The sequence below is a fragment of the Marmota flaviventris genome, chromosome 6 (assembly GCF_047511675.1).
Source record: "Marmota flaviventris isolate mMarFla1 chromosome 6, mMarFla1.hap1, whole genome shotgun sequence".
NCBI lineage: Eukaryota > Metazoa > Chordata > Mammalia > Rodentia > Sciuridae > Marmota > Marmota flaviventris.
The window spans coordinates 115,441,449-115,468,383 of NC_092503.1; the positions used below are offsets into that span (position 1 = coordinate 115,441,449).

The window sequence follows — 26,935 nt, forward strand, 5'->3', positions numbered from 1 at the left end:
TTTTTTTTTTTTATGTTTTCGGGGAAAGTAGAAAGAAACCTTCATCGGAGCTTTGGGAAGAAGCCTTCAGGTCACCTCCCGGCAGCTGCTAGGGGGTCGGCTGGGCAGGCAGAGCCCCCCCACGAGGATTGTGCAGCTCAAACCCCTCACGCACCCGCAATTCCCTGCGCCCTGGGTCCTGTTTCTCTCCTGATTCTAGTTAGAACCCTGAGCCCGTGATGGGTGCGGGGCGCTTCTCAATGCTCTTTAAATTGTCGCTTTTTAAATCTTATTAAATGAAGTGTCGATTCCTGACAAATACATTAAAAGTGTCTCATTCCTAGAAGAGTTGGGAAGAGAGATTTTCAGCAAGAGTGGGATGTGTTTGTTAGACTGATTCCTTGGCCAAAAAAAAAAAAAAAAAAAGAGTTTTGAATTGTGCGAAAATTGCTCAGTAGTTAGCCATCGCCCCAGATGCCCGCTGCTGTGCCCGCCAGCCTCACCTTCTTTCTAATTTAGAAGATAACAAAATTGTGGCCACTGAGATTTTCTGGAGTCAGCGGGAATAAAGGAGAGTGTGATCCACAGGAAGAAGCAGAGGCCACTTGGTGATAGAGATGGAGAGTCCCCATCACAGACCGCCCTTGAGCACCCCCTTGGGACAGGGAGGAGGGCGCCAAAGAGGGGAAGAGCATCCAGGGCAGCTCTTCGGGGCCTCTCCTCGCTGGCTGCACTCTTGCCTTTGGTGTCACCAGTGCTCCTGGCGCTCGAGGTCCTGGGCACAGCAGCTGCAGGGTGGACTTGCCCTCCACCGGGCGGGGTGGCAGGCACAGGCCGGGCTCAGGTTCCATTTGTTTGGCGGCTGTGGCCATCGACTCTGGTGTCCATCCTGACGACAGCTCCAGCAGGACTCGGCGCTCATTAGTGGCCCTGGGACTTTAAGCTGCCGTCTGCGGCTCTGCGCCACCACGGGTGTCGTCATTATGATATTAAATTACAAGTCTTCCTGGTGCCCGCTGTGGCTCAGGAGTTGCTGGTGGAGGGGTCTCGGCGGCCTGCAGGGCCACTGGTCATCCCACCTCCCTGGAGTGGGCCCCATCATGCCTGGCGCTGGGTGGATTCAGAGGCCCCCGTTGTATGAGAGCGTGGGAAGTTTGGGGGGCCACAGTGTTCCCCAGGAAGTGAGGCTGAGGGGGGAGGGGAGGGAGGGTGGGTCTTCGTGGTGGGTCCCTGGTGTCCCTTGGATTCCTCCTCCGTGGCTCCGGCTGCCCGTCCAACCCCACACCGAGGCCCACACTCCCGCTTCCTGGGCTCAGGGCAGCTGGACCCCGCATGCTCCCTGGCCAGGCCTCTCTCCAGGGCTAAAGCAGGGGCCGGGGCAGGCCCACAGAAAGCCCGAGGAGGGCCCTCCCCATCTTCATCACTCAGGTCCTAAAATTATACAGACCTGCCCGGGGAATAGGGTCAGCCTGGGAAGGGGCGAGGGCACCCGTCCCCCAGCTGTCACTCCTGCCCTGGGCCTGGGTCGTCTGCTCCCCCACTACCAGGCCCCACCTGCTCAGCGCAGTCACTTCAGGCCTGCTGTTCCCCGCTAGCAGCAGGCCGGGCAGCCATTGCCAGCTCTGGTTAGTTTGTCCCTTTTTTTTTTTTTTTTTTTTTTGGAGACCTAAAATATTCCCTGAGGCCTGAAGACTCACAATCATCCACCTGTAATTTATGATAAATGTCGCAGAGCACTTACTATTTGCATGCGTATTTATAGCCCTGAGCAGGGAAGGCGGCTGAGAGCCCAACACCTGTCTCCACTGTTGTCCCTCAGCCTTCTCCCCAGGGCCACTGCTTGGCATCCCTGTCCCACCAGGAGGTGCCAAAGGAGGGTCCTGCACTCGCTGCAGGCAGCATGGTGAGAGGCAGAGGGGCTGAGAGGCCCTCAGGTTGGGGTCTGTGCCCTGGGACACTGGGGACATTGTCCATCCGTGAGCTCCAGAGGTCTATGGCCTTGCTCCATGAGAGAACCCTCCAGATCAGCTGCACCACCTGGTCCTCCTGGGCTGGGCTCTGCTGCTGCCCTGCGCTGCCCCTGGCCCCACATGCCCGGTGTGCGCCCAGGCCCCTCTCCTTCCACCGCAGTTCTACATGGGCAGCACATGACATGGGGCTCCAAGACCTCGAGGCCACAGGGTCTGCCTAGGCCCCTCCATCAGCTGCCCCAGGTTTACGAGATCAGGCGCTTCAGGTGAGGGCCACAGGGGCCACAGGGCCAGGCTGGCCAGAGCTAGGACTGCTCGGGACTTGGGGCTAGACAGCTTTCTAGTGCCCTGGGGCCTGGCCTCTTCCCAAAGTGGCTCTTCCCACCCTGACAGATGGCCAGGGATCTCCCCATCACAGACTCTCCCAGTCCTGAGGCCACCCACTCCCACCCCCAGAGCCTGGAAAAGCAAGAGGGAAGTGCCCGTGGCTGTGCCTTGGAACAAATGACAGGAGAGGTGACGATCCTCCGGGTAACCATGGACTGGGCCCTCGTGCTATTTTTGCCAAACCTGTTACAACCCGAATGCACCAGAGACCGTGAGCCACCTCCTGCTGGGCCAGGAGGGTTGTGGGTGCCAGCCCCATGCCGCTCCCAGGCCTCTTGGAGGCGGGACAGGGACCTTGCTAGGCCTGGGTCTTCTCTACTTGGTTCAGAAGTCTGAAGCAGCCCAAAGGGCACTGTCGCCGTTCACAGTGTGTCCTGTTGTGAGCACGATGCGGCTTCCTCCCTCTGCACACCCTCTGAAGTGGGCACGCACAAACCGTACGTGTATGTTGACTCCAATCCCCAAAATCCCTGCTTGTGAAATGCTGCTGTGGGTTTTGCTGTAGAAATAAAGTGTGACTTCTTGTGCATGTGTCCGTGTCGTCACTCTCCCAGCCACTCCTCAGCCCATCCCCTGCCTGTGGGGCTGATGGTGCAGGCCTGTCCTCGGGGCTCTCCAGCTGCCCTCGCTCTGCCTCTAGCGGGGAGGCAGACAGCGTCCCCTTGGCTTCCCCCTGGGCCCCTGCTGCTGTCTGGGCAGAACCCATTTTGTGTTCAGCAGCCCAGAGGCCGGATCTGGACCCTGCGTGACCGCCGCCAGCGCCAGCGCCTTCATCACAGGGCCAGGCCCTCCCTTCCTTCCCTGGGCACCTTCTTCACCTGCCCTCTGGCCCTATTGGTGCCATTTTTGGTGGAAAGAAAAATCCTGTCACCCCGAACACAGGTCCTCTTCCCATGTCATTGTCCTGAGCCCTACCGCAGCTGCCACCTCTCTCCTTCGTCATGACAAATCCGAGTGTGTGGACGTGGTGTCCCGACCCCAGCTTCCTCCCGTTTTGCGCCCCCTCCTCTGCCTGTGGCCCCACAGCTGTGCACAGGCCTCCCGGGTCTGCAGTGGGGCCCAGATCTTGAGGGGCTGGACTTGAGGATGCACTTGGACACCTCGGGCCTCAGCTTCACAGTTGTCACAGGAACCAGGTGTTTGCTCCCATGCAATGAGATTTGTTTTGGGAACCTAAGCGGAGGGCTTGGTGTTTGCTGACTTAGATCTGGAGGTTTTAGCCGGCAGTGAGCAGGGCTCACAGGCCCAGGGAGGTGTCCAGAGGGGACAGCTGTGCAAGATCCTGAGGGCTGGGGACCATTACTGGTGACTATTTGGGTGGGAGCAGCAGGGGCTAGTTAGGGCTGGGCAGTGGGGACGGGGGTCTCCTGGGTCATAGTGGACACTGGGCTCATCTCTGAGATGGGAGTCAGCTGGGTCCTGAGTACTGGAGGGACGCACCAGGCCCACACTGGCTGCTGCCTGGAGAGTTCACCGCAGGGGACACTGAGGGGCCAGGTGGGAGGTGGTAGATCCAGGGGAGGGCAGCTGTCTGGACCCTTGTGGTGGAGGAGGGGAGGGGTCTGTGGGCGAGGAGCAGGGAAGGGGAGGCTGCGGAGCTGGGTGGGTGGCGGCTGCGGAAGTGCTGGGTTTACCAGATGCCTGCGGCAGGACCCCCGGGCGCTGGCTCACCAGACAGAACCCAGCAAGAATTTAAAGGAAAATCACACCAACTTCACGAGGTGGTCAATTTCCTAGTGACTTGTGATGGAAACACAGCGACTTCCTCACATCCTAACCCAAAAGATCCGCCTCAGCTTCGTAGCCAGGCCACCCAGCGCCAGGCCTTCCTCCTGTGGGGAGTGGCCAAGATTTTGCTCCGCAGCCAGGACAGTCGCGACAGCCTGCTTGGTATACTTTGGTCTTGGTTTGCTCAGGGTGTAAATTGTGTTCTGTGCTGTTTTTCTGTGGGAAATGCATGTTGCCACCACAAAGCGCCAGTTTTGTTTCTGCAGGTTGAGTGGCTGTGGTTCGGGGGTTCTCAGGCTCCGCAGAGGGAGAACCACCCGGGAGCACCATGAAATGACATCCACACCTGCTCCCAGGGCTTCCGGTCCCCGGGGTGGCCCACGTCCTTACTGCTGCTGCTGGTTCTGGTCACCAGAAGAGGCTAACAGGACACTGCACCCTGAGCCTGCCGGAAGGGGAGAGCCTGGCCAGGGGAAGAGCGGGGTTGCCAGGGGATATGGCCTTGAGAGCCTGGAAGAGGGGTCCCCGCCTGAGCCCTGTGTGCCCCAAAGAGCCCATCTGGCCATGCCTGAACCCCAGCACCCTAAACACCGCTGGCCCCGTCAGGCCACGGAATGGGGGGACTCATTGCGGCAGCTGAAGGTCAGTGGTTTGCCCAGGGCCTTGCCCACCCAGAAAGGCAGGGCTGGGCTATGAGCCCTCAGCCCCTGGGGGAGCACCATACGGGAGCACCACCCCGGCGCCTGCAGAGGCTTAGTGGGGTTGGATGGAAAGCGTATGTGAGGAGGTGCACTCGGCACCCCTGCTGTTTTGACCCTCGTGACCCTTGTGAGTGTCTCCGTGCATGCACACACCAGGTGACCTCAGATCGGATGGCGCGTCCACTGCGTAACCACTGATCATTTTTTTGTGATGAGAACACGCACAGCCCAGCTATTTTGAGACAGACCCTAAGTTATTGCTGAGTAGAGTCATCCTACCCTGCACCAGGACACGGGGGACACACTCCTCCCACCCACCTTTGTGCCCATCAGTCACCACTTCCTGCAAACCCTCCAGCTTCCGGTGGTGGCTCTTCTCTCTCAGCTTTTTTCTTCCCTGTGTTTTATTTGTGCCTGTGGTAGTGCCCAGCGGTGGGACTTGTTGTTACCTATCCCCACGTGCACACAGTGTGACATTTCACCCCTCCCCCTCCGTCCCCGTCCCTTTCCTCTGTTCTCCTGACCCTCCGTTGGTCTTCACGAGGCGCCCCACACTCCCCCTTCCTCTCTAGCTCCCACATGTCTTCTCCCAACTCCTAGAGGTCAACCCTAGGTCCGCTGGAGAGAGAGCATGGACATCGGGTCCTCCAGATGCACTGATGTGACCACAAATGCCAGGACTCCCTCCTTCTTTATGAACGAACAGAGGGTCCCATAATGCAGTCACCCCACGTTTCCCCTATCCACCCAGCCGCCGGTGGACACCCGGGCCCATTCCATCTCTTGGCCACTGTGAGCAGTGCTGCAGTCAACACAGGAGCACCAGTGTCACCTAGTAGGTGATGTCACTCTCTCTGGATGCAGACCCAGTGGTGGGATCGCTGGATCAGACGGTGAAAGGCGCTGTCCTCCACGCTGGCTGTGCCGACGGACATTCCCACCAGCCCTGTGAAGAAGGGCCGCCTCCCGTGCTCGCTGGCGCTCCTGCATAAAGTCATTGGACTGGAGGGGAGGACCTGTCACAGTTTTTTATTTGCATTTTTCTGACGACTGGGAATGTTGAGCATTGTATTATAGACCTGTTAGTCTTTCTTTCATTGTCTTTTGAGAAATATCAGGCCTTTTGACCATTTTTAACTTTTAAGAATTTAAATTTGTCTCAACTGTTACATAAAAACATACAAAGATTGTCTACATTTATGGGCACCGAGTGATGTGCTGATACAAACATACATTGTGCAACGTTTCAATCTGGGTGAACATACCTGTCTCCTCAAAGGAGTTTTTGAGTTCCTTACAAATTTTAGATACTGACCCTTTCTTAGATGGTTATTTGCAAATATTTCCTCCCGCTATTTCCTCCTGTGCAGCAGCAGCTTTTTAGCTCCTTGCAGCCCCGTGTGTCTACTTTGTGTCTGTGGCCTGTGCATTTGAGATCTTATTAAAAAAAAAAAAAAAATCTTTGCCCAAACCAAGGTCATGAAGCATCCCATTTTTTTTGTTTTTTCTTACTGTGTATTGAGCCCAGGGGTGCTTACCCACTGAGCCACATCCCAGCCCTTTTTAAATATTTTATTTAGAGAGAGGATCTCACTGAGTTGCCTAGGGCCTCACTAAGTAGCTGAGGCTGGCTTTGAACTTGCGTCCTCCTGCCTCAGCCTCCTGAGCTGCAGGGATTATAGGCGTGTGCCACTGGGTCCAACTTCTGGGTTTTTTGTTTTGTTTTGTTTTTGATTTTTTAGTAGTAGTTTCATTCCTTAAATTTAAGCCATTTTGATTGATGTTTGTACATGGTGAGAGACAAAGGTCTCCCATCATCGGTGCATATTTTCCCAGCACCATTTGTCCAAGAGAGACCGTCCTTCTCCAGTGTGAGTGTTCTTGGCACCTTTGTCAAGAATCCGCAGCGAAGCACGTGGGTTTGCTCTGGGTCCTCCACGCTGTTGCCCGGCCGGTGTCTGTTTTCAGGCTCTCCTCTGCCCTTTTGTCACTGTAGCTTCATCAACTACTTTGAGATCAGGTGTTGTGATGCCTCCAACTTTGTTCCTTTGGCTCAAGATTGCTTTGGCTATTTGAAGTCTTGTCATTCCACATGAATTTTAGGGTCCTATTTCTGTAAAGAATGCCACTGGGATTTTGATGGCAATTGCCCTGGTACCTGGTACCTTTTTAACCTGCAAATGGGAGAAGGGGCTGTTGGCTGGGTATGGCAGTTTGGCAATTAGTGTCTTCGTGGGTGCACAGGTCTGTGCCCTTGTGCCCTTCTGCAGCTGGGCAGCAGTGATGTTGCATTAGAGCGGTGGCCTCAAACCAGCTGTACCCTGGGATGGCCTGAGCTTTGTGAAAAGCCACCCACCCGAAGCTGAGCACAGAAGTCTTCTGAAGAGTTCTAGGTGATTCTGAAGTCGGCGTGACCGAGGGCCACCTGGTAATGCAGGATGGTGGAATTTCCATATTCTCCAGCCAGGACCAGCCCAGAGCAGGTGAGGGCCTCTTCATGGGTGTCCCACCTGGGAAGGGCTGAGCTGGGCTGGAACTGCATTCTGACTCCCAGGCCAGGGCTCCCTCCCCGAAACTGGAGCTGACCAAGTGCAGGGACCACAAGTGCTGGGAGGGTAGGTCACCTTGCAAGGGCCTCATTGAAGGTGCCAGAGCCCTCTCCACCTGCCAGCCACTGCCTGTCTACATCTGTCAGGATGGCTGCCACCACACACTGTGTTCCTGGTGGCCCTCTCCTGAGCCACGGGTTCTCCTGCAGCTTTCCAGGACCAGCCCTCCCCTGTGAGACCCCCTCCACCTCCAGGAACTTGCAGAGCCCCGCCTCAGCCTGTAGCTGCTACCGGAGCTCCCTGCAGTCCGTGGACACCTCCTGTTTGGGTCTTATTGCTACAGAACTGCCACCCTGGGAGTTAGTGTGGTCAGGGATGGGTGGGGCAGCTCATCTCTGCTCCGCCTGGGTCACTGGGTCAGCCAAAGATGGGACTAGGTCACTCGAAGACCCTCCCTGTGTCTGGTTTGTGCCTGCAGAGACTGGCAGCTGGATGTGGGGCCTTTCCCTTGGTCGTCCTTCCACATGGTCTCTCCAGAATGGTGGCTTCAGAGCAGCAAGACTTTGAGGTGATATTCACAGAACGTCAAATTCACCATTAAAATGAACAAGTTGGGCTGGGGATGCAGCTCAGTTGGTAGAGTGCTTGCCTCACATACAAAGGCCCTGGGTTCAATCCCCAGCTCCACAAAAACAAAACAAAATGAACAAGTCATGGCATTTGGTACCTTCAGTGTCACACACCAACTGCCTTGTCTAGTTCCAAAATACCTGCATCACCCCAAAGAAAACTCCTCACCCAGTGAGCAGCTGCTCCCATTGTCTCCTCCCATCTGTTGTGGTGGCCAGTCTGCTGTCTCTGCGAATGTCCCTGTCCTGGCTACTTCATGTACCTGCCGTCGCACACAGTACTTGTGTGTGGCCTCTTTTGTGAGGCATGATGTTGCACAGATCAGCATTTTCTCTTTATGGCTCACCCATGACTGTTCCACATTTTGCTCATCTTCCCTTGATGGACAGTGAATTGCTTCTACCTTTGGGCCACTGTGAAGAGCGCTGTGCTGCTGTGTGGGCGGGAACTTGAGGCTGGGGCTTTGTCTCTCTCTCTTTTTTTCCCCCCATTTTTGTCTGTTTGTATATAAGTATGTTGACACCAATTCGTGTCTTCATACATGAACTTAGGGCAATGCTGTCCATCACATTCCACCTCCTTGCTAATCCCTGCCCCCTCCCTTCCCCTCCCACCCCTCTGCCCTGTCTAGAGTTCATCTATTCCTCCCCTGCTCCCTCTCCCCACCCCACTAAGAGTCAGCCTCCTTATATCAGAGAAAACATTCGGCATTTGGTTTTTTGGGATTGGTAACTTCACTTCGCCTTATCTTCTCCAACTCCATCCATTTACCTGCAGATGCCATGATTTTATTCTCTTTATTGCTGAGTGATAGAGTGGACCTGCTGGGCTCTGCGCTAACACTGTTTGAACTTCTTGAGACCAGCCAACTTTCCCAGGCCCCACACCATTTTACATTCCAAACAGCCACACCAGAGTTCCAGTTTTCCATGCCTCAGCCACAACTTGTTATTTCCGATTTTCTATCATCATCCTCATCCTAGTGGATGTGAACCCCAGACTCCATGCATGTCGGCCCCGGGTTCCCAAGGTGTGTGGCCTGAGTGCGCCGGAAGCGGCCTTGGAGCCAGGAGGCTAGCCAGCTCTCCTGCTTCCTCCCCCTGCCCCCCACCTTCTTATTTTTTTGAGACAGATTTCACTGTCACCCAAGCTGGCCTTGAACTCCCGGGCTCAAAGGATCCTTCTGTCTCAGCCTCCTGAGTAGCTGGGACTACAGGTGGGCACCCCGGTGACTGTCTTAGGAGCATCACTTCTGCCATATGCTGTTCATTAGAAGCAGATAACCAAAGTTGGTCCCTATCCAAGAGGAGGGGTTCTATTATTTGGTGGGAAAAGTGTCCAATAATCGAGGGAAGGGAATTGTTTTAAAATCTCGGCCTCTCCATGAAACTTTTCATCAGTTCTTTGGTGAGGTGCTCAAAGTGGCAGCTTGTGACAGAGAGCATAGAGTCTTCCTCTTCCTAGTCCACACATTGCCACTAGAAAGTTTGCCACACACCAGCTTCTGGCGCCAGGCATTCCACGCCTTGTCCCTCTCTCTGGCCAGCTCCATGGAGCTGGGAGCTGAGTCTTTAAGAACCTGCTCTGCACGTCCCACAAGCGGGTTTCTGGGCACCAGGTCTCTGAGATGTGAGGTAGGATGTTGGTACCAGTCAGATGCCTTGGGAGCATCACAACACACAGCACCACGTAGATGGTCCTGGGAAGGTGGCTCGGCCGTGGTCCCGTCACCCAGAGCCTCTTCAGCACACCTGGGAAGAAGCCCTGCCTTCAGCCCCCAGCTGTGCGCCGAGCACTGAAAAACTGCCTCAGAGCAGCTTGGATGTTCCGGACCACACGGCCTCGTGGTGTGAGGTCCAGCGACCCAGACACCTGGCTGAGGGTGGTTGGCAGACACTTGGAACTGCAGCTCCCAGGTGCCCACGACTCCAGGGAAGGGTCTTTGCTATCAATCACTGGCGGGGGGAGGGGGTCGGTCCAAGAGCAAAAGGGCTGGAGATAGGGCAGGGCAACAACCAGTGTGTGCTGGCAAGAGGACCAGGTTCCACCCTGGGGACACGACCGACCCATTGTCACGGGTTGGGGCAGGCACTGGCCTAGGAGATGAAACCAAGGGCCTCCCATCTCCCAGGGAGAGCTGGTCCCATCCATCATTCCTTCTGAGTTTTCCTCTCAATGTCACAAGGGCAGGCTGGGAGTAGTGAAGCAGCTGGGGTCCCCCTCCCCGACCCTGAGCCACAGAACTTAGCCTCTCCTTCCACATTTCTAAGCAGGCTGTGGGGCCCTCTGGAGCTGTGGCTGTGCCTTGCGGACTGCTGACTGTCGATGAGGAATGCGTAGCTCTGGACTCTGAGCACACACACGCAGACAGCTCTCCCCCTCCAACAGAGCTCCACCATGAAGTTTCACCAAAGCAGCGTTCATTATTTCTGCATGTGTTTACATTATTTGTAAATATTACCCACAGCCAAGTCATGCAGCAGGTCAGCAGTTCCTTTCTTAATATTTTTGCTCGGCATTCACAAATTCTTCTTATTTGCTTAACAGTCTACGTGCACCTGAGGACTGACTGCCCAGACAGACACCTTCAGGCTCGTGGGTCCCCAGGAGGCCAATGAGTCCTCCTCAGCCCCACCTGGTTCCCTCCCTCAGAAGCCTGAGCCCGAGCCCGGCTGCAGAGGAGATACACCTTTCCGAGGCCCCTACACACCCTACTTGGGTATTTTTTGCTATTGTGCCCATCTGGGGTCTCTCTCTTGGTGACCACCTTCTTGAGGCAAGGGGGCTGCTTACAGCTCCCTGAAGACCACTGCTGCCCACCAGGAAGCTTTCCCCTCCCCTCCCCTCCCCTCCCCTCGTCTGTCTGTCTGCTGATTTCTATTGGCCTAAGTAAAGGCCTCACTGAAGCCATTAGGAAGAGGGTGCTAGGGAGGCCCCTGCTCCCCACCAGCTTGGCTAAGCAGGGAGGCCACAGACTGGCTTCTGCTCCTGCCCACCTGCTGTTCCCTCTGGATCATCTCTGAGGTCTTGACATCACCCGCATGGCAACTGTTACTCCCTCTGTCCTAACAGCAGTGGGATGAGCACCCGCCCTCTGCCTTGGCACCACCGGTGTATCCAGCAACACGTGCTCCTCCTAGAGCCTTCCCCATTCACCCCACAGGGGTCTAGGACCCAGCACCCAGGCCACACCTTGGGCGGGGGGCGCCTCAGGGCTGCTTCTCACCACACCCCCAACCGTCACCTCCTTGGTGGTGGCAGAGGCTGCGGACACATCTTCACTCCAGTGCCAACAGACAGAGCTACCCAAGAGACGCCAGGGCAACAGCTGTTCAGCCTGAGCAGCCACCTCCAGAGTGTGCAGTGGGACTCAGTACCAAGAGCCACCATCTCCTTCCCAGCCCTGGCCAGACACATTCTACTGCTCAGGCTATTCAGGGGGCATTTAGGAAAACCGGCGAAATAGAGAACTCCAAACTTTCATATGATTTGTTTAATTTTTTTCAGCAGGAGAAAAAAAGAATAAAGTTACAGATTCTTTTAATAGTTTCACAATGTTAAAACTAAAACTGAGCTCTAGGCTATGTGTGTAAGTAAATCTAGAACACAAAAGGGTTAAATAAGATTTTCTCTTTAAAGATACAAGAATTTAAGCTTTCCTTACATTTAACAAACTTCACAGAACAGATACTGCAGGGGAACAAGCCCTTCCTCCCCCACCCGGCTCTACTGTCAGGAAGTGAACGTGGGCCACGGGCCCTGTGTGCAGTGGCACCCAGAGCACCTCCTGCCCACTGCTGCCTCCAAGCAGCAGCTGCTGGGGCCTGAGGAGGGCCAGGAAGGGCACACACCTGCGGCCTCTTCGGGATAGAGCTTGGCGGGGGGCCTAGGCGGGCGCCTCACTGAGGATGGCCATGTAGTGGCCAGAGGGCCGTGGCTTGACAACAGTGGTAAACGCTGGGCAGACCTGGCCCCTCTGCCCTGGGCTGCCCTAGAGCAAGACACCGGTCTGGGTCCTGAAGCAATAATTAAGGCTGGAGATTCTGCAGCGGATTCCACTCGGGTGGGGGTGGGGATGGAGGTGGGGTGGGGGCAGGAGATTGGGAAGAGCATGATTTCCTATTTCATTATTTTGGGTTGAAAAACATTTGCAGCTGCAGGTGTTCCACTGACAATTTGCAGACAGAGTAGTTGAACTGTGTGGTGTGGGATACAAGGAAACTGCTGGGTTAAACTGTTCCATCAGTAGCCTGTGTGTGGGCAGACCACGGTGCCTCGGCAGAAGCCTCCTGCCCTCTCTGACTGGGACCATAAGGGGGGGGGGGGCACTGGCACAACCACCACCTGATTGGGGCCTCCAAGGGAATCCTGGTCCTGACTCCCCAGCCAGACCCTCAGCTGACTGGTAACGATTTCCTAACAAGGCAACCAGGCCCACCACTCCTCTTCCCCACTGGCTGAGCAACTGTGGCTACTGAACCTCTCTGCCCACACAGAGGAATGGGTGGGAGACCTGCCCTCCCCACCTCCTGCCACAGCCACAGCCACTGCTCTAGAGGTGCCAACCCACACTCTGGTGAGGCAGGCTGCCTTCCCTTCCCAAGCCTGCCATGTGGCAGAGGCGGACAGCTGTCCTTCAACTATGGACCGCACGGGAAGGAGCGGGGGCCACGGCACCATCCTCTTAGCCCCAGAAGGGCAAGTGGGCTCTGGGTGGAAGGGACCAAGGCTGTGGCAGCAGCATCCCCAGCTGCTCCCCAACACTACTACTGATTCCTGGTGGCTATGAAATGTCTTTTTTAAAAACTCCCAATATGAAATCTGGCTGCAGAAGCCAGTTTGTAGACCCCAGCCACAGTGCTGTGCTGCCACGGGCCTTTGATCAACTGCCAGATCCCTGCGGTTAGCAAATGGCAACCAGAGCCACTGGGGTCAGGGTACACTCTGGCTGGGTGCTTCTCATGACTGCGGATCCTGTGTAGAAAAGGTGGGTTTCGTGCATGAACTAGTCTTGAGTGGAGCTAATTTTCGAGGTGAGGTTATTGTTTCTCTTCGGTGTGATGAGTTTCATAGCAAGTCAGGTAAAAAAATTTCCATAAGAATCTGTCCCCTGCCCCCCATTTCCAGCTGTGTGGGAGAGCGAGGCCACCACCCAGCCCAGCCACGTGGCCATCAGCAGCCTCCCATGGCCAAGGCACGCGTGGCCATCAGGTATCCTGGCTCCTGGGACTAAGGGTAAGTGAAGAGGTGAAAGGCCAAACATTAAACAGAGTTTCTGGCAAAGCCATGTGCGTCGTGGAACTGTAACACCAGCTTCTACTCCTCTACAACTCAGAGTCTCCGTCTGGAACACTTTCCGCTTAAGGCTTTTTATAAGTTTGACTCCAGCAGTGACAGGTATGTGTTGTTTTAAATCCACTAGCCATGCTCAAAAAAAAATATTGTTCATGTTTTAATTTTATACAATGGCTAGCAGGCACCTTAGTAACCAGCCAGAAATCAATTTCAACCACCATCAACCCCTAAACTACAGTACCAGGATGGCTGGCTAAAGAAAGGAAACGGACTGGCTGTAGTCTGACGCGTGCCCAGTACAAGGTGTCTGGCTGACTTTGTCCTAAATAAGGCTAACATTAGTGAACTAAGAACAGCGTCATGTGGTGGCCATGCCTGGCCTTCAGGAGCACCCCTCCCCGATGCGCTGGCAGGAGCGCCCCACTTTCCGGTCCAGTTTCACCATTTTCATGATGGCTTCCTCTCGGCCGCGGCCCATGTGGTCGAATGTGCAGTCATGCTGCTCGGGGAGGCGATGTAACATACAGAACACGTAACCTGCAGGGTGGGAGAGGCAGAGGACAGCAACTGTTAGAGCAGGGCATCTGGAGGCCACCCTAACTCAGAGGGTGGGGGGGGCATCTGGGTGGGGGATGGTGATAACAGCAAGGCCTCCTGCTGCTGAACAGTTGATGACCACGCTCCACATTCCACAGCCTCCCAAGCCAGTCTGAAGTCCTCAGAACTCCCACTGTGGCTACCCAAAGGCTGTCCCCCTGGACCCAAGAAGGGTGGGACCCCACGCTGACTGCTGCGGTGAGACACTGTCTTTTCCCATGGAACCGAGTGGGCTGACTTCCCCACCCCCAGTCACGTGCAGGAGGAGAGCACCTAGTTGCCAGCTCAGCACTGTCCCTGGCGCAGGCACACCGTGACCTCCACCACACTGTTTTTAGGTGGCAGAGAGGGAGGAGAAACGATGATGGCTTCGCTTACAGTCCACCTTCTGAATAGCTAGGGCTTGTGGGGAGGGCAGGAGTGTCAAACCATGCCCTTAAGCCATGGGGGCTCTCAGGAAAACAGACCGCTCCAAGTCTTGGAAAAGGTAACAAAAATAGAGGGGAAAGGAGAGGTTGTGCTCTGCCATCTCTAAGGAACTTGATGCTTCAACTCCCCCGGGCAGGTGGGAGGCTGAGGTCCCCACTCAGGGCCTCCCGCTTGCCCTTCCCTCCCAGATGTGGAGGCGGCTGTGGTCCTTAGCTTTTTGTTGTTGTTTCATTTTTGAGCAGAGGACTCCAAGGGAGACACTGGTCGGGGGCAAATAAGAGAAACGGCCTTCCTGGTGAAAGTAGCAGATCCAGAGACTCAGAGGCCAGACAGCAAGGAAGTGATGCAGAGTCCCTCTGGGTGGCCACAATGAAGAGGACTTCAGGGGTCAGCAAAGAGGCCAGGACAAAGGCACACACAGAGGTGCACTACGGTGTAGCCTGCTCCTGCGAGCGTTCCAGTCAACCTCTAGAAGGGCTAACGGTGTGTGTGGCGTAGACGCCCAGTGTCTGCTGGGTTCATCTGGCCCTCTCCTCTCCCGCCCCCAGCGCTCTAGGGGCTGAGCTCTGGGCCTCCACACGCTAGCTAAGCACGCCTCTCCACAGGGAGGGTGTGGAGAAGATCCAGGCAGAAGATGCCTGCCAGCACTGGCTGCTCCTCACCACCCTCATCCCGTGGGTGGTCTGCGGCAGGTACGAAGAGCAAGCCTCCACACGAAGCCAGTGCTTCCTGAACTTGCTCTCCGTAGCAGCCAGTGCCCCACAGAAGCCCACCCAGCCTGTCTTCCCTCACTTATTCTCCAGGCCAAAAACATTCCTCCCCAGGTTGTCTTATTTTAAGCCCAGATCCTGAAAACACAGAATGGATGGATAATAGCACTCTGGCAAACAGACTCACCCCACAGCCTCAATTTCTTTCCAGTGATGTGGAGGCTGTGACAGATGTTGAAGAAAGGAACAAGTGGCTAGGATGGACGATTTAAGATTCAGATTCAGTGAACTTAGGTTTTTTTTTTTTTTTTTTTTTGTACTAGGTTTGTCTTTGTGTCTCTGTTCTGTAGCGCTGGTGTGTGTGTGTCTGTTTTTATGCCAATTCCACGCAGTTTTTATTACTACAGCTCTGTAGTGTAATTTGAAGTCACATATTGTGAAGCCTCCGGCATTTATCTCTTTGACTTAGAATTGCTTGGCTATTCTAGATCTTTTATTTTTCAAAATGAATTTTCAAATGTTTTCTTTCTTTCTTGAGACAGGGTCTCACTAAGTTGCTGAGGCTGGCCTCAAACTTATGATCTTCCTGCCTCAGCCTCCTGAGTCCTTGGGATTATAGGCCTGCACCATTACACCAGGATCAATGGCTTAGCTTTTAAGATTAACTTCACCTAGACACCATTCATCAGTTTGAGGAAACAACGTGTGTGTGTGTGTGTGTGTGTGTGTGTGTATGGTCTTAAATGTCCTCAAAGACCAAGTTGACACTCACACCCTACTTGGAAGCCCTGAGTTCAGACCATGTGCCTGGGCATGTGCATGCAGCCTGGAGGTCCTGAGCGACCTGAGCCATCTATTGTTCAAGAAAACATATTATTAACTGCTTCCCAGGGAGAGCAGGGCAATATGTTTGACTCTAAATTGGGATTGGGTTTAAGGAAAAGAACAGAGATGAAATTTTTGTCTCCCGAGAAGCTGAACTCCCACTTGGTCCAAAAGCAAAGTTAAGATTAATGAGCTCATGTGTTATAGTTACTGATAAGTTCATTACTCGAAGATATTGGATACCAGTTGTCTTTCTCCTAAAGGATTTCACAGCAGAAGCGTGCATGGCCTCAATATGCATCCTCCATCTAACAAGAAAATCATCTTTCCGAGGCACAGCCCAGCTGGTAAGGGGGAACTTGTAGCCACGCTGGGGAACCAACAGGATGGCATCAGGGTATGTCTGTCACCAAGTCCTGACATATTTCTGGACCTGCAATATCTATAATAAGGGACGGGGACATCCCTACTGCCCCTTCCCTTCCTTCAAGATACTGGGATGATTCAGGACAAAGTCCCAGGGGCTCTTCTATCCTTCTGATGAATGCTGCTGGCTGAATAAAAGCAGCAGTAAATGGAATCAACCCAGCTCCTGGCTCAGCTGAATACCTCATCAAAGGCAGACTCCGGTGGAGGGAAGAGGCTTCAGTTTGGTCATCACCCCAATTTGCTTTACCTGCCTTCTGCCAGCTAGGGGGCAGCCAGTTGTGGAAAAGGAAACAAAGTGAGTGATAACCCTAACAACTCTCCCAGGTGTTCTCTCTGTCCACCCCAAGGATTCTTCATTCAGCCCAAATACCCAAGTTCTGTGCCTGATACATACACCTTGACACTTGGCCTTGATTTTTGAAAAGTGAGAACTACTCAGTAGCAACTACATTTTGGGGAGCGTGGCATCGGTAACAATTGTAATATATGGCGGTAACAATTGTAATATATGGCACTACATAATTCACTGGGGAGAAGTCTGCGGGAAAATTCTGGAAGGCTAACTTTCCAAGTTGCTACACTGAGCTTATTAGATAACATAAATTAAGTTTAACTCCCTCTCCTGTCACGATCATTCACTAGGAGGAAGTTACATGCTGGAATTTGTCCCAAGTGCTGAGTAGGTATTATCCACTGACAGCGAACGATGGCTAACTGCCTTCTGGTGTCAGTATCAGAAGAGTACTGTGTTGGGTACAGAGGATGGTGGGTAGGGATGGGTGGGAACCGATCTTTATTCATTTTTTTTCTTGGTACTCAAAGATCTGTTTCCAGATGACACTGTGAGTGTCATGAACTTTTTATTATCCTCTGGACCAAAATAGACATGGACAGAGATGAGTCCAGGCTCGTTCGCGCTGTGTGTGTGTGCGTGTGTGTGTATGTTCTGTAAGACTGTCTTTAATTTCAAAGACAAACACAATCTTAAAACACACAAGCATTAACTCCAACCTGTCTGGGCTGCCCTCAGTACTTCCTCTGTATCTTTCATTAGAAACCAAATGGGGCCTTTTGAGAGAGGGCCAAAGAAGACTGGCATCCAGAAGGCACAAAACACAAAGGACACAGAGCTGATGAAGTGAACCATAACAATGTCTCTTGCACCTCCACCCAGGGAACCTTGCAATTGTTTTTTTCCCCCAATTTAAAAAGGTATCGATGAAAACCTAATTGCTCACTTGTATACACACACCCCAATTCTACACTCGCTCATGATCCCATTGTTCAGCAGCATGTAATTTTAAAAACAATTTCAACATACTTTTGTTTATCACAGCTACACAATTTACAGTACTTTGGAGGAATAATGAGAGGTAAGCGGTGGGCAAATATGGTTAAGGACACTTACCCCAAGAGAAAGAAAAACAGCCAGGGATTTTTTTGAAAACATGAAATGCCTGCCAAATGTGCTTTTTAACCTAGTCCTCTCCCCTGCAGTCATGTGATTGGCTGTCCTGCTCCTGGAGCACTGGGTTACTGGATTTCATGAACAGTGGTCCAGGAGAAGGCTGTGGAGCTCCTTTAAGGCTGCTGAGCTGTTTTCAGTAAATCTGCACAAAATGCTCAAAAACTTGTGTGGGCAACTCTTTGCTTGTTGGCACTGAAGAGCAATTTGGGACGAGTCCTTGATTAAAAAGGGAGGGTGAAGAGGCAGCTCTCCAAGTGCACTGTTCCATGGTCCCACCCTGCCTCTCTGGACTGTCGCTTTCTCCCTGACATGGGCAAAGGGAGAAGAGCAGTAGGGTGGCTGCCTGACTTCGACAGGTGATCTGGGCTGGAAGGTCTCCCTATGGGCTCCATCAGCTCCACCCTCAGTTTGAGAAGAACACCTTGAACTGAGGAGGCAGCATCAGGAGGGGCCATGTGGACATGAAGTGGGAAGCATCCAGGGCACTGCCCACACCTGTGGCTGTGGACAGAAAGAGACGAAGTTCTGGGGAAGCAGCAGCTTTCCTGACCACTGCTACCAGACACATAAGATTTCAGTACACAAACCTCAGTCCCGAGAGAAGCCCACATGAATGAGGAATGCAGACAGGCCCCGGGGCAGGGGAGAAGGTATGCTTCTCTGGAGAGGGGAGGCGGTTCACAGGTGTTAAACGAACACATCTGGACTCAGCCCTCCTAAGGCAGTCAACGGACCATGGGCCACATTAGACATGAAGATGCCCAATGTGGAAGGGCCTGGAAGCACATTCCCAGCAGAAAACTGAAGAGAAGCACATTCTCCAAGACTTGTAAGTTCTAAAAATGCTCATTTAATGGGAGCCAAACACCTGATTTTACCTGACAGTTTTTAAGGCTCACATAGAAAACTCACACAATTCATTTGGATGCTCTCTTTCACAGCTCACTTTCACCTTTGTCTACACAAGGGAGGGGGGTGTGGATGTTTTGAGACCAAATCTACATTACTGAGAGCAATTTGCACAAATGCCATCAGTAGGCAAAAACGTCATAACACCCAACACCTTGCTCTAAAGTACTAGGGAAGTTCTAACAATATTTCCATTTTACTCCTATACAAAAATCAACAACGACCACTGCCCAAGAGGAATACCCCAAGGAGGATACTCCCAGGAGTCCTCCAACCCAGTGCTGGAGGAAATAGGGCCCATGTCTCTGCGGTGTTGGCAGGCAGGGAGCCAGAGGCAGCTGAAGCAAGCCAAGCATCTGCCAGTTCCTTTCTTTTCACTGTCCCTTTCCCCTAAGCTACAGGGAGGGTCTACTGTGAGGGGAACAGGGAACATGGGTGGAGCAGGAGCTGGAGGCCAGAGAGAAGAAGCCCGCCTCACACTTGAGCCCACTTTACGTTCTGCCCGAGCAGACTCCTTCTGTTGCCTGAGGGGGCCCGTGTATCCCTCCATGCCCTTACAAGTGGGCAATGGTCAGAACTATTGTTTTTCATGTAATACCCCAAGGGAGACCAAGAAAGTGATGACAAAATTCACAAAATTTGACATTTTCATTTAATCCCTACAAGGCAGAAATGTTGCTTACCTCATCTTGGAGTATAAAGGCACCATTTAAAGTTGGCAAAACTGGGCAGCTCTGGACACTTTGGGACTTCAATAAAACATTTGCTTTCGTGCAGATCCCCAAATTGGAGGCACCCGAGTGGCTGTTTTATTAAAGCCTCAGACCAGGGTAGACCTCAGCTCCAGCTGCTTGGTATTTTTACCTCACTTGCACAAAATGTTTTACACTTTCTTGCTCATTTGAATTTCAAATTGTCAAAGGTTCAAGCAGAACCTAAAAATACCGACAGGCCTCAGGGACTGGGGTACTGTTAAAATACTCTGCTGTGCAGTGTGTGGTGGCAGTGCACATGCTGTCTGCACAAAGCACCTGCTTAGGAGCCCCCAGCCCCTGCTGGATGCTGCATGGTGAAGTGACTAGGCCTGGGCAGCTATGTCCAGTCCTGAGGCAAATCAAACTATTGCTGCCGATGCACAGGCGCTCCAACAAACAGAATCTACCCAAGAGCTTCCTAAGGGTGGCCACCCCAAATCTCAACTCAGTAATTAGGTATCATATGGTTTCTAAAATGTCTTTTTAAGAAAGAAACAACAAATGTGCCTCGTTTGTGCAGCTGAAATGACCAGGCAAGCTCATTAAAAAAAAAAAAAAAAAAAAAGTCCATTTTTTTCCCAGCAAGGTAAAAGTTTCTTAAAGCTTAGGACAGCTCACTGACCTCATAGCTCATTTGTAAGTACGTGTTAGGAACAGCAGGTGGTTACAGGAAAGCCTGCTGCAAAGCATTAGCCATTTATACTCCCACCAGTAGCAATCCCTAGATTATACCACATCCGCTGACCCAATGCCCAAGGCAGAATTTGTAGCACAGAAACGTATTAAAGGATCTTAATGCATTTTATTTCATCAGGCCCATGGCACAGGCAAAGCAGTTGCAGGTGTTTCAGGAATGGAAGTGTCTGTTTTACATTCTTCTCCATTCCTGGCTTTGCAAGGTGGAGGGAAAATCATTATGCTCCAAAAACCAGAACTGGATCCCAGCTCACTGAGCTGGCTGATACAGTGCTCTGCTGAGTTGGAGAAGAGAACCAGTGATGAGCAGAGGTCAGATGCCCAGGGCACTGGAACCAAAGCCAGAGTCAATCACTAAGCTGGGCATCTTTCAAAGGGAAGGAAAACTTGCAATTTAGAGAAGCATACCCTACTCCTTAATAAACACCACTAAATCGCACTGAGATAACTCTAAAACAGAAGCAATCATCTAGTTTTCCCCAAATCAATTAAAATATCAGCTACATACAACAAGCTACATGTTACACCAAACAGCCGTGTAACAGAGGGCAAAGATACAAGAGCCCTGTGCAGCACAGAACTCAAAGTAGCTGCTGCACTCGGCACTGCTGGAGCCCTCCCTCAGCAGGCTTGCACTTTGCTCTAAGAGAGCAGTCAGCAGCGGAGGAAAGAAAACTGTCATGGTCCGTCTGAATGAAACTCCTGGTGCAATCTGTATACACACAGCTTTAAAACTATAAAAAGCTTCCACTACTGTTGACATCCTTTATTACTGTTTCTTTCCATACAGTCTAATTCTTGATAAAACCTCTAATTTACCCCTTCTTCTGTGGGGAATGCTCACTCTATCCCAGCAAAGTCTTCTTTATCACCCACTCAAGCACAGCCCTTACAGAGAACAAACCTCCCACAGTTCACTCTTACTCTGCCTAGGCAAAACCTATTTTGTCACCTAGGGGCACAGGATAACACAAAGGACACTGTGATTTGTGAGAATGTTTCTTCCAGCAAGCTCTTTAATCCTCAGAGAACAAGAAGGGGGCTGGCTGTTGGCTCCTATTATGCTAAGCTGTGGCTCATGGCTGAAATCCCAGGGACTATGGAGGCTGAAACAAAAGGATCACAAGTTCAAGGTTAGCCTGGGAAACTTAGTGATACCCTTCTCAAAATAAAGAAGAAAAAAAAAAGGGGGGCTGGAGATGTAGCTCTGTGGTGAAGTACCCTTAGGTTCAATCCCTAGTACCAAAACAAAAACAAACAAAAGCCCCCCAAAACAAAAAACCTACCCCTAAGACAAAATAGCTTAAGGCAGTTTTTGCCACAGGAATAATGACTTGCTCTGTCAAACCTCATTTCAGTAATTAAAAGCAGGCAGCATTAACCTCTTGATATCAGGTTGTTTTTTTGGGTCCATAATCCTCAAGGAGGTGCCTACACTCCTGGCCCCTTCGCTGTCCAGACTCCAGCCACATTTGGGCTCTAAGGAAAGCAATGCTGTGCTGTCAAGAAACTTCTGGTTTGGGGAAGTCCTTACCCTTCTATCAGTCGGCTCCTGGTTTGTTTTATCTTCTCAAATGGAGGGGTAGTCTCTAATAAAACCAGCCCCAAAGCTACGGTGGAGGTGACAAAAAGCGACTACATTCATTCCATCTTGGAGGGCATAGGGTAGGCTCATGAGGTAACTCAATAGCCAGGCTCCTGCCACACGGCTTACCCTGGGACTGCAGGCTGTTTAGCCATCCCCCAAAGCACACCGCATTCCATCTAAGTCATGGAATGTCCACATGGCAGTGTAATCAGAGGGCATCAGACTGAAAATGCAACACCTCTCTCTCCAAAGCAACACCTAGAAAAGAAAGGATCATTTCTTTGATGCCTGTTCCTGGGTGACTCCTCATGGTGGCATGGTCCCTCTCACTTTAAAGCTAGCACACCTGGCTCCTCAGCTCTGGCCTCCCTCCAGACATGCCTGTGCCTTCCTTCTCCACTCACATAACTTGCCTCTGCCCACCTGCCTTTACCTCTCAGTCTAGACTCAGGCTACCTTCTCCTTCGAGAAGTCCCTGCTGCCAAGGGAGAATGAATGTGGAAATCTTGCTCCCAATGCGTGATGTACAAGTTTCCTCTCCCCTCTCCACAAACCTGTTTTTATAGACTATAAATACATGCTAAGTGACAAGAACTCAGTAAAGACTTCGGTGGAAGATATGCAAATTTTGGAGATATCTGATTTAAATACATGAAGACTACACAAGGCAGCCCGGAAAGCACTCAGTGTTTTGGGACACTTTTGAAGGGACATGAAAACTTTTCAAGGACAACAGAGAGCAGCTTCTCTGCCCTTGTTGGGCATCTCCACAGGTACAGCTGAGAATTCTGCAAGCCTCTCTCACAAGCAGAGGCAGAGCACGTGTGTTTCCAAGTTTGCTCACGTACTGGCAGTGTGTCTGTTTCCCTGAGACTGTCAGGCGGGGAGCTGCAGTGGAAGGATGAGGGAGAGGAAGGAAGGGGCTATAGACACTCTGCAACAGCCTGTCCCACCCAAGCCGCACCAGCATTGCACGCGCTTGTTTTATGTGCTTCGTTTAAGATTGAAGCCTTTCTACATGCTTTTTGTTTTCACTGTAGTAACTCAAAAAGGTCATTCTGAAGAGCTTAAGAATATAAGCATGCCCTTTTCTATTTTCACAAAATCTGAGCTTTAAAGTTACAGGTCCCACAATGTCTGCCGTCCACTGTAGGTGGTGGTGGGGTTGGGCAGAGGAGCTGGCTTCTTGAGTCTCTATATTTAAAGTTAATTTAGGTTCATTCAATGGCAGAATGTTTTAGCTACAGACATAAGTTCAAATTTGAGGTCAGACTGCAAACTCTACTTAAAACCCCCAATGAGTTGATGACCCACATCTCTAGACTTTTTTGGGACAGAGTTTGGTCAAGTCTGAGGCTGGCCTCGAATTTGTGATCCTCCTGCCTCAGCTTGAGTCAGTGAGTGTGCTACCCTGCTCCACCAGTCCACTGTTTGATCCTACAAACTTACTGCATGGAAGAACCTAACCCCCATAGCCCAATCCCATCTCACCCAGGGTGGGAGTAGGAGAGACTCAGATACTAGAACTTAACAAAATGGGTGCAATCTAGGTATAAACATACCCCATGAATGAAGGCTAAAAATGGCTAAGTCCAACTTGAGCATCTAGAACAGCTGGCTACTCCTGCAGAGTCAATGAGGGCTCTTTGTTTCATTGACATTCTTGTCCAAGGTTTGAAATTCTAACTCATATGCTAATAATTCTGAAACTTATTCTCTCTGCCCTAGACACCTTTGTAGAGCTCCATGCTTCTGTATTCAGTTGTCTACTTAGTGTCTTGATTATGTCAGAGTTTTGCAGGGGGGTCTAAAATGGGACACTTGCTACTTACCCACAAATCTGTTTTTCCTCTAGCGTCTCCATTCTGAGAGAACAAGGCCACAACAGCTCATGACGCAAACCTGGTCATCAGTGTTGTCTTCCTTACTCTTCACACTAAATTACAAACTTCTATGAATCCATTTTAAAAAATCAAATTCATTCTCTTTTTTCCATTTCTATTGCCACCATCTAGAAGTCACCAGTATCTTTTCCCATGGCAGCTGCGATACCTCCTCTAGGTGTTCACCCCACCTCAAACCCACCTTCCTCGGAGCAGCAAAGGAGTATGATAGCCACTCCTTGAGAGTTAAACCTTTGAACACTTTCCTACTGACTATAATTAAAATGTCACCACTGTAGCACAATCACATCCCTGCCATCTGTTGTTCCCCTGGTGCCATTCACCCCTGGCACTCTGTTCTAGACACACTGACTCCTGACTGACTTCTCACATACAGGCCTCAGTCTGAGCTCGGGAGGCTCTCAGGCCAGCCTAGGGCCCCACACATGCTTTCATGGCACCCTGCACTTCTTCAATTACTTGTCATAATTGAAATTTTAGGATCATTTGTGCAACTTTTTTATGTAACTTGTTTAATTTGACTAGATTTTATGAAATCTAGGACCATGTTTCTGTAACTTATCACACACATCTTACAACAGTGCTTGATTCACTCAAAATATGTTGGTCGAATGGAATGAACAAGTTAGTTGCAGGTACACTGTGTTCTCTGGATCTTAAGGGACAAGAAAGGTTAATCAATAGCTCAGGTAGCCAAGTCCAATATCCCAATCCCTAACCTCTCACAGCACATTCCTCTCTGTTTCCTAACAGCTTTTCTCTCTCACCCTCTGTGATACCACACTCCTGACTTTCTTGCCATTTCACTAACTACTGCTCCTTAAAAACTTTTACTGGTTTCTCTAAAAATCACTCCAGAATTAAGTCCTCCTGCATTTTTCACCCTTTACATTCACTTATTTACATAGCTCATTCACATTTCCATCCAGGAATTCTTCCCCAAACTCCTATATTATCAAACTGCCTATTTGAGAAACACCTTAAACGAAGTTGTCTAATAGAAATCTCAACTATATATGTTCAAAACAGAAATTAATCCTCTTGACCCCTACATTAGTTTATCTCCTAATCATCCCTGCTCCAGTCAAAACCCAGAACTCATGATTTCTCTTTCCCTTACTACTCACACTGTCTTTATTTGTGGCCTCATTAGACTTACTCTAAATGATGTCTCGAATCTGCCATTCTCTCCCATCACACGCAGAGGTCCGGTGGCAGGAATAAGTTCAGCATGCTTGAGGAACAGAAGGAATGCCAGCAGGGCTACGATGCAGGGAGGCCCTGACTCCACCTGTGGCCTGCTCATGCCCTGATGTTGCTCTTGCTGCCTTCCAAGCCTCCCTCCTCAGAGCATTTTGAGGGACTTTAGGGGGCTTACTTTTAGGATAATTGACCCGAGATGTACTGTTTCGTATTTGTTAACTCTTCTTTGAATAATGGAATATATGAATATAATAAAATTTAAATTGTATAAAGCAACATTCAGCAAAAAGTAGGTCTCTCATCTCATTTTCTCAGTCACCCTCCCGAGAGGCCAAGCAACCACTGCCACCAGTTTTATGTATTCTTGAGAGTCTATGCATACACAAGCATTTCTGCTTCTCTCCCAGAGGGATATTTTAAAAATGTAAATCAGATCATGTCACTCCTTTGCTTAAAACCCTTCAATGCCTTCCTACTATGTTTAGAATAATAATCAACCCCCTTTCAAAGGCCTGTAAGTTCCCCACTGTCCGTCTGCCCCTCCACTCTCTTCTCACACTCTGCTTTAGCAATGCTGGATGGCTTTTTGCTCTCAGATATGTCAAATTTGTCCCCCCCACCCCAAGACCTATGCTCTCTCTGCCTGGGACACTTTTCTCCTAGCTTGCTGGTCTCAGCTTTGCTCCCAGATTTGCCCTACCATCCCTACTGTGGTTCCCTGTGCTTACTCCTACCAGATATCATCTTGAGGACCTGTTCCCTTGTTTACTGTCTCTCTCCCCTAAAGAATAAAAGCACCAAGAGATTACACACTTGGGTTTTATTTCCTGCTTTACTTCTAGAACTCAATAAAGATCAGTAGAATGAAAAAAATAATTTTAGTTGACAGATGACTCATTAAAAACAGAAGAAAATTAATTCTAGCAATAAAAGAATGTGTAATGCTAATAACTATCCTCTTATCCCACTCCAAGAGTCCACCACCACATGGTCTACTTACCTGGGCAAATGGGTTCAGCAGGGACAGCTGAAAAACTGTTATTTTGGATATATCCCAGTGTTTGCACTAGCAGGTTTACTTTCCTAATTATGCTTTTTCTACTGCTATAATTAATATGAGTCGCTATTTGCTAAGCTCACTCTGAGAGGCAACCCAGAAATGTCCAAGATGGCATTAGATGCTCTCTTGGAATTGAAACTTAGCCATAAAATGAGCTAAATAGCTAATGAAGAACTGAGCATAGTCACACAGGCTCCCAATGACATTCACTTCTCTACCCTGGTATTCTGGTCAGTTACTCCAGATTCTATGGAAAATTAACCCCAGGGTAACAGTTCAGCTCAAGGGAAAAATACCCTTTAACTTGAAAATCTAGAATTCTCCCTTTCTGGTGTATCTGTAGCATGGACAGATGGATAGCACAGTGATGGGGAGTACATGTATGTCATCCTGTATGTTAATCACAAGAAGGAGCAAGCTCTCTTGTGTGCTGACTCACAGATTCCATCTTCCAGGGGCTGATGGACTGACAGAGTTCAAGAAGGAAGAATATCAGAATGTGTGGAGAGTACAGCATGTGTCCTGACTGTCCTCTGAGGAGGAGGCCCATGAAGTTCTGCAAGGCTCAGGTGGTAGCTGTCATACTCTCTGGGGTTCACAAGGCCTGTCTTCAACCACACTGTAGCCACTGCCTGCCACCTCCCTAACAGCCTAGAAACACCCTTCTCCTGGGTGGCAAAAGCAAATATCTTCATTAACACTTAAGAGAAAATTTTGGTTGGAGGAGAGCATCTAACACTGCCCTGGTACTCTTGCCCCTAGATCCCCTGGAGCCTCAAAATGCTTTTCTGGGAGATTCATCAGACTGAATGCAGCAGGCCTTCCTCGGATCCTGTAAGGCAGGGGCTGCTGTGGAAGATTCTAGGAGGTGGACTTCCCACAGGCTAGTGTCACCTATCTCCCAGTCACCCTCCTGGGCACTTACACTTTAGCATACATGGCAGTTGGTGAAGCCGTGAACAAAGGGTTACCCAAAGCAAAGAGGGGCATTCCTCATCATCACCTCCTTCCACTGTGTCCCAGAACTGTTAGGAGTACAGCAATGAATTAGGCAACATAGGTGGTTTTACCTCCCAATGCCACAGGTGACAACAAAGAAAGACAACATCCTTCAAATCTCAGA

General features: G+C 50.9%; 1 protein-coding gene across 1 annotated transcript in view; it reads right to left on the bottom strand.

The window, feature by feature from the left end:
* Window positions 1–11,422: 11,422 nt before the first annotated feature.
* Window positions 11,423–26,935, bottom strand: part of Zfand3 (zinc finger AN1-type containing 3) — a 313,535-nt gene continuing 298,022 nt past the window's right edge. Inside the window, exon 6 of the mRNA XM_027943576.2 lies at window positions 11,423–13,776. Coding sequence (XP_027799377.1) covers window positions 13,622–13,776 — 155 coding nt within the window. The 3' untranslated portion in view covers window positions 11,423–13,621. The remainder of the gene's footprint in view (window positions 13,777–26,935) is intronic.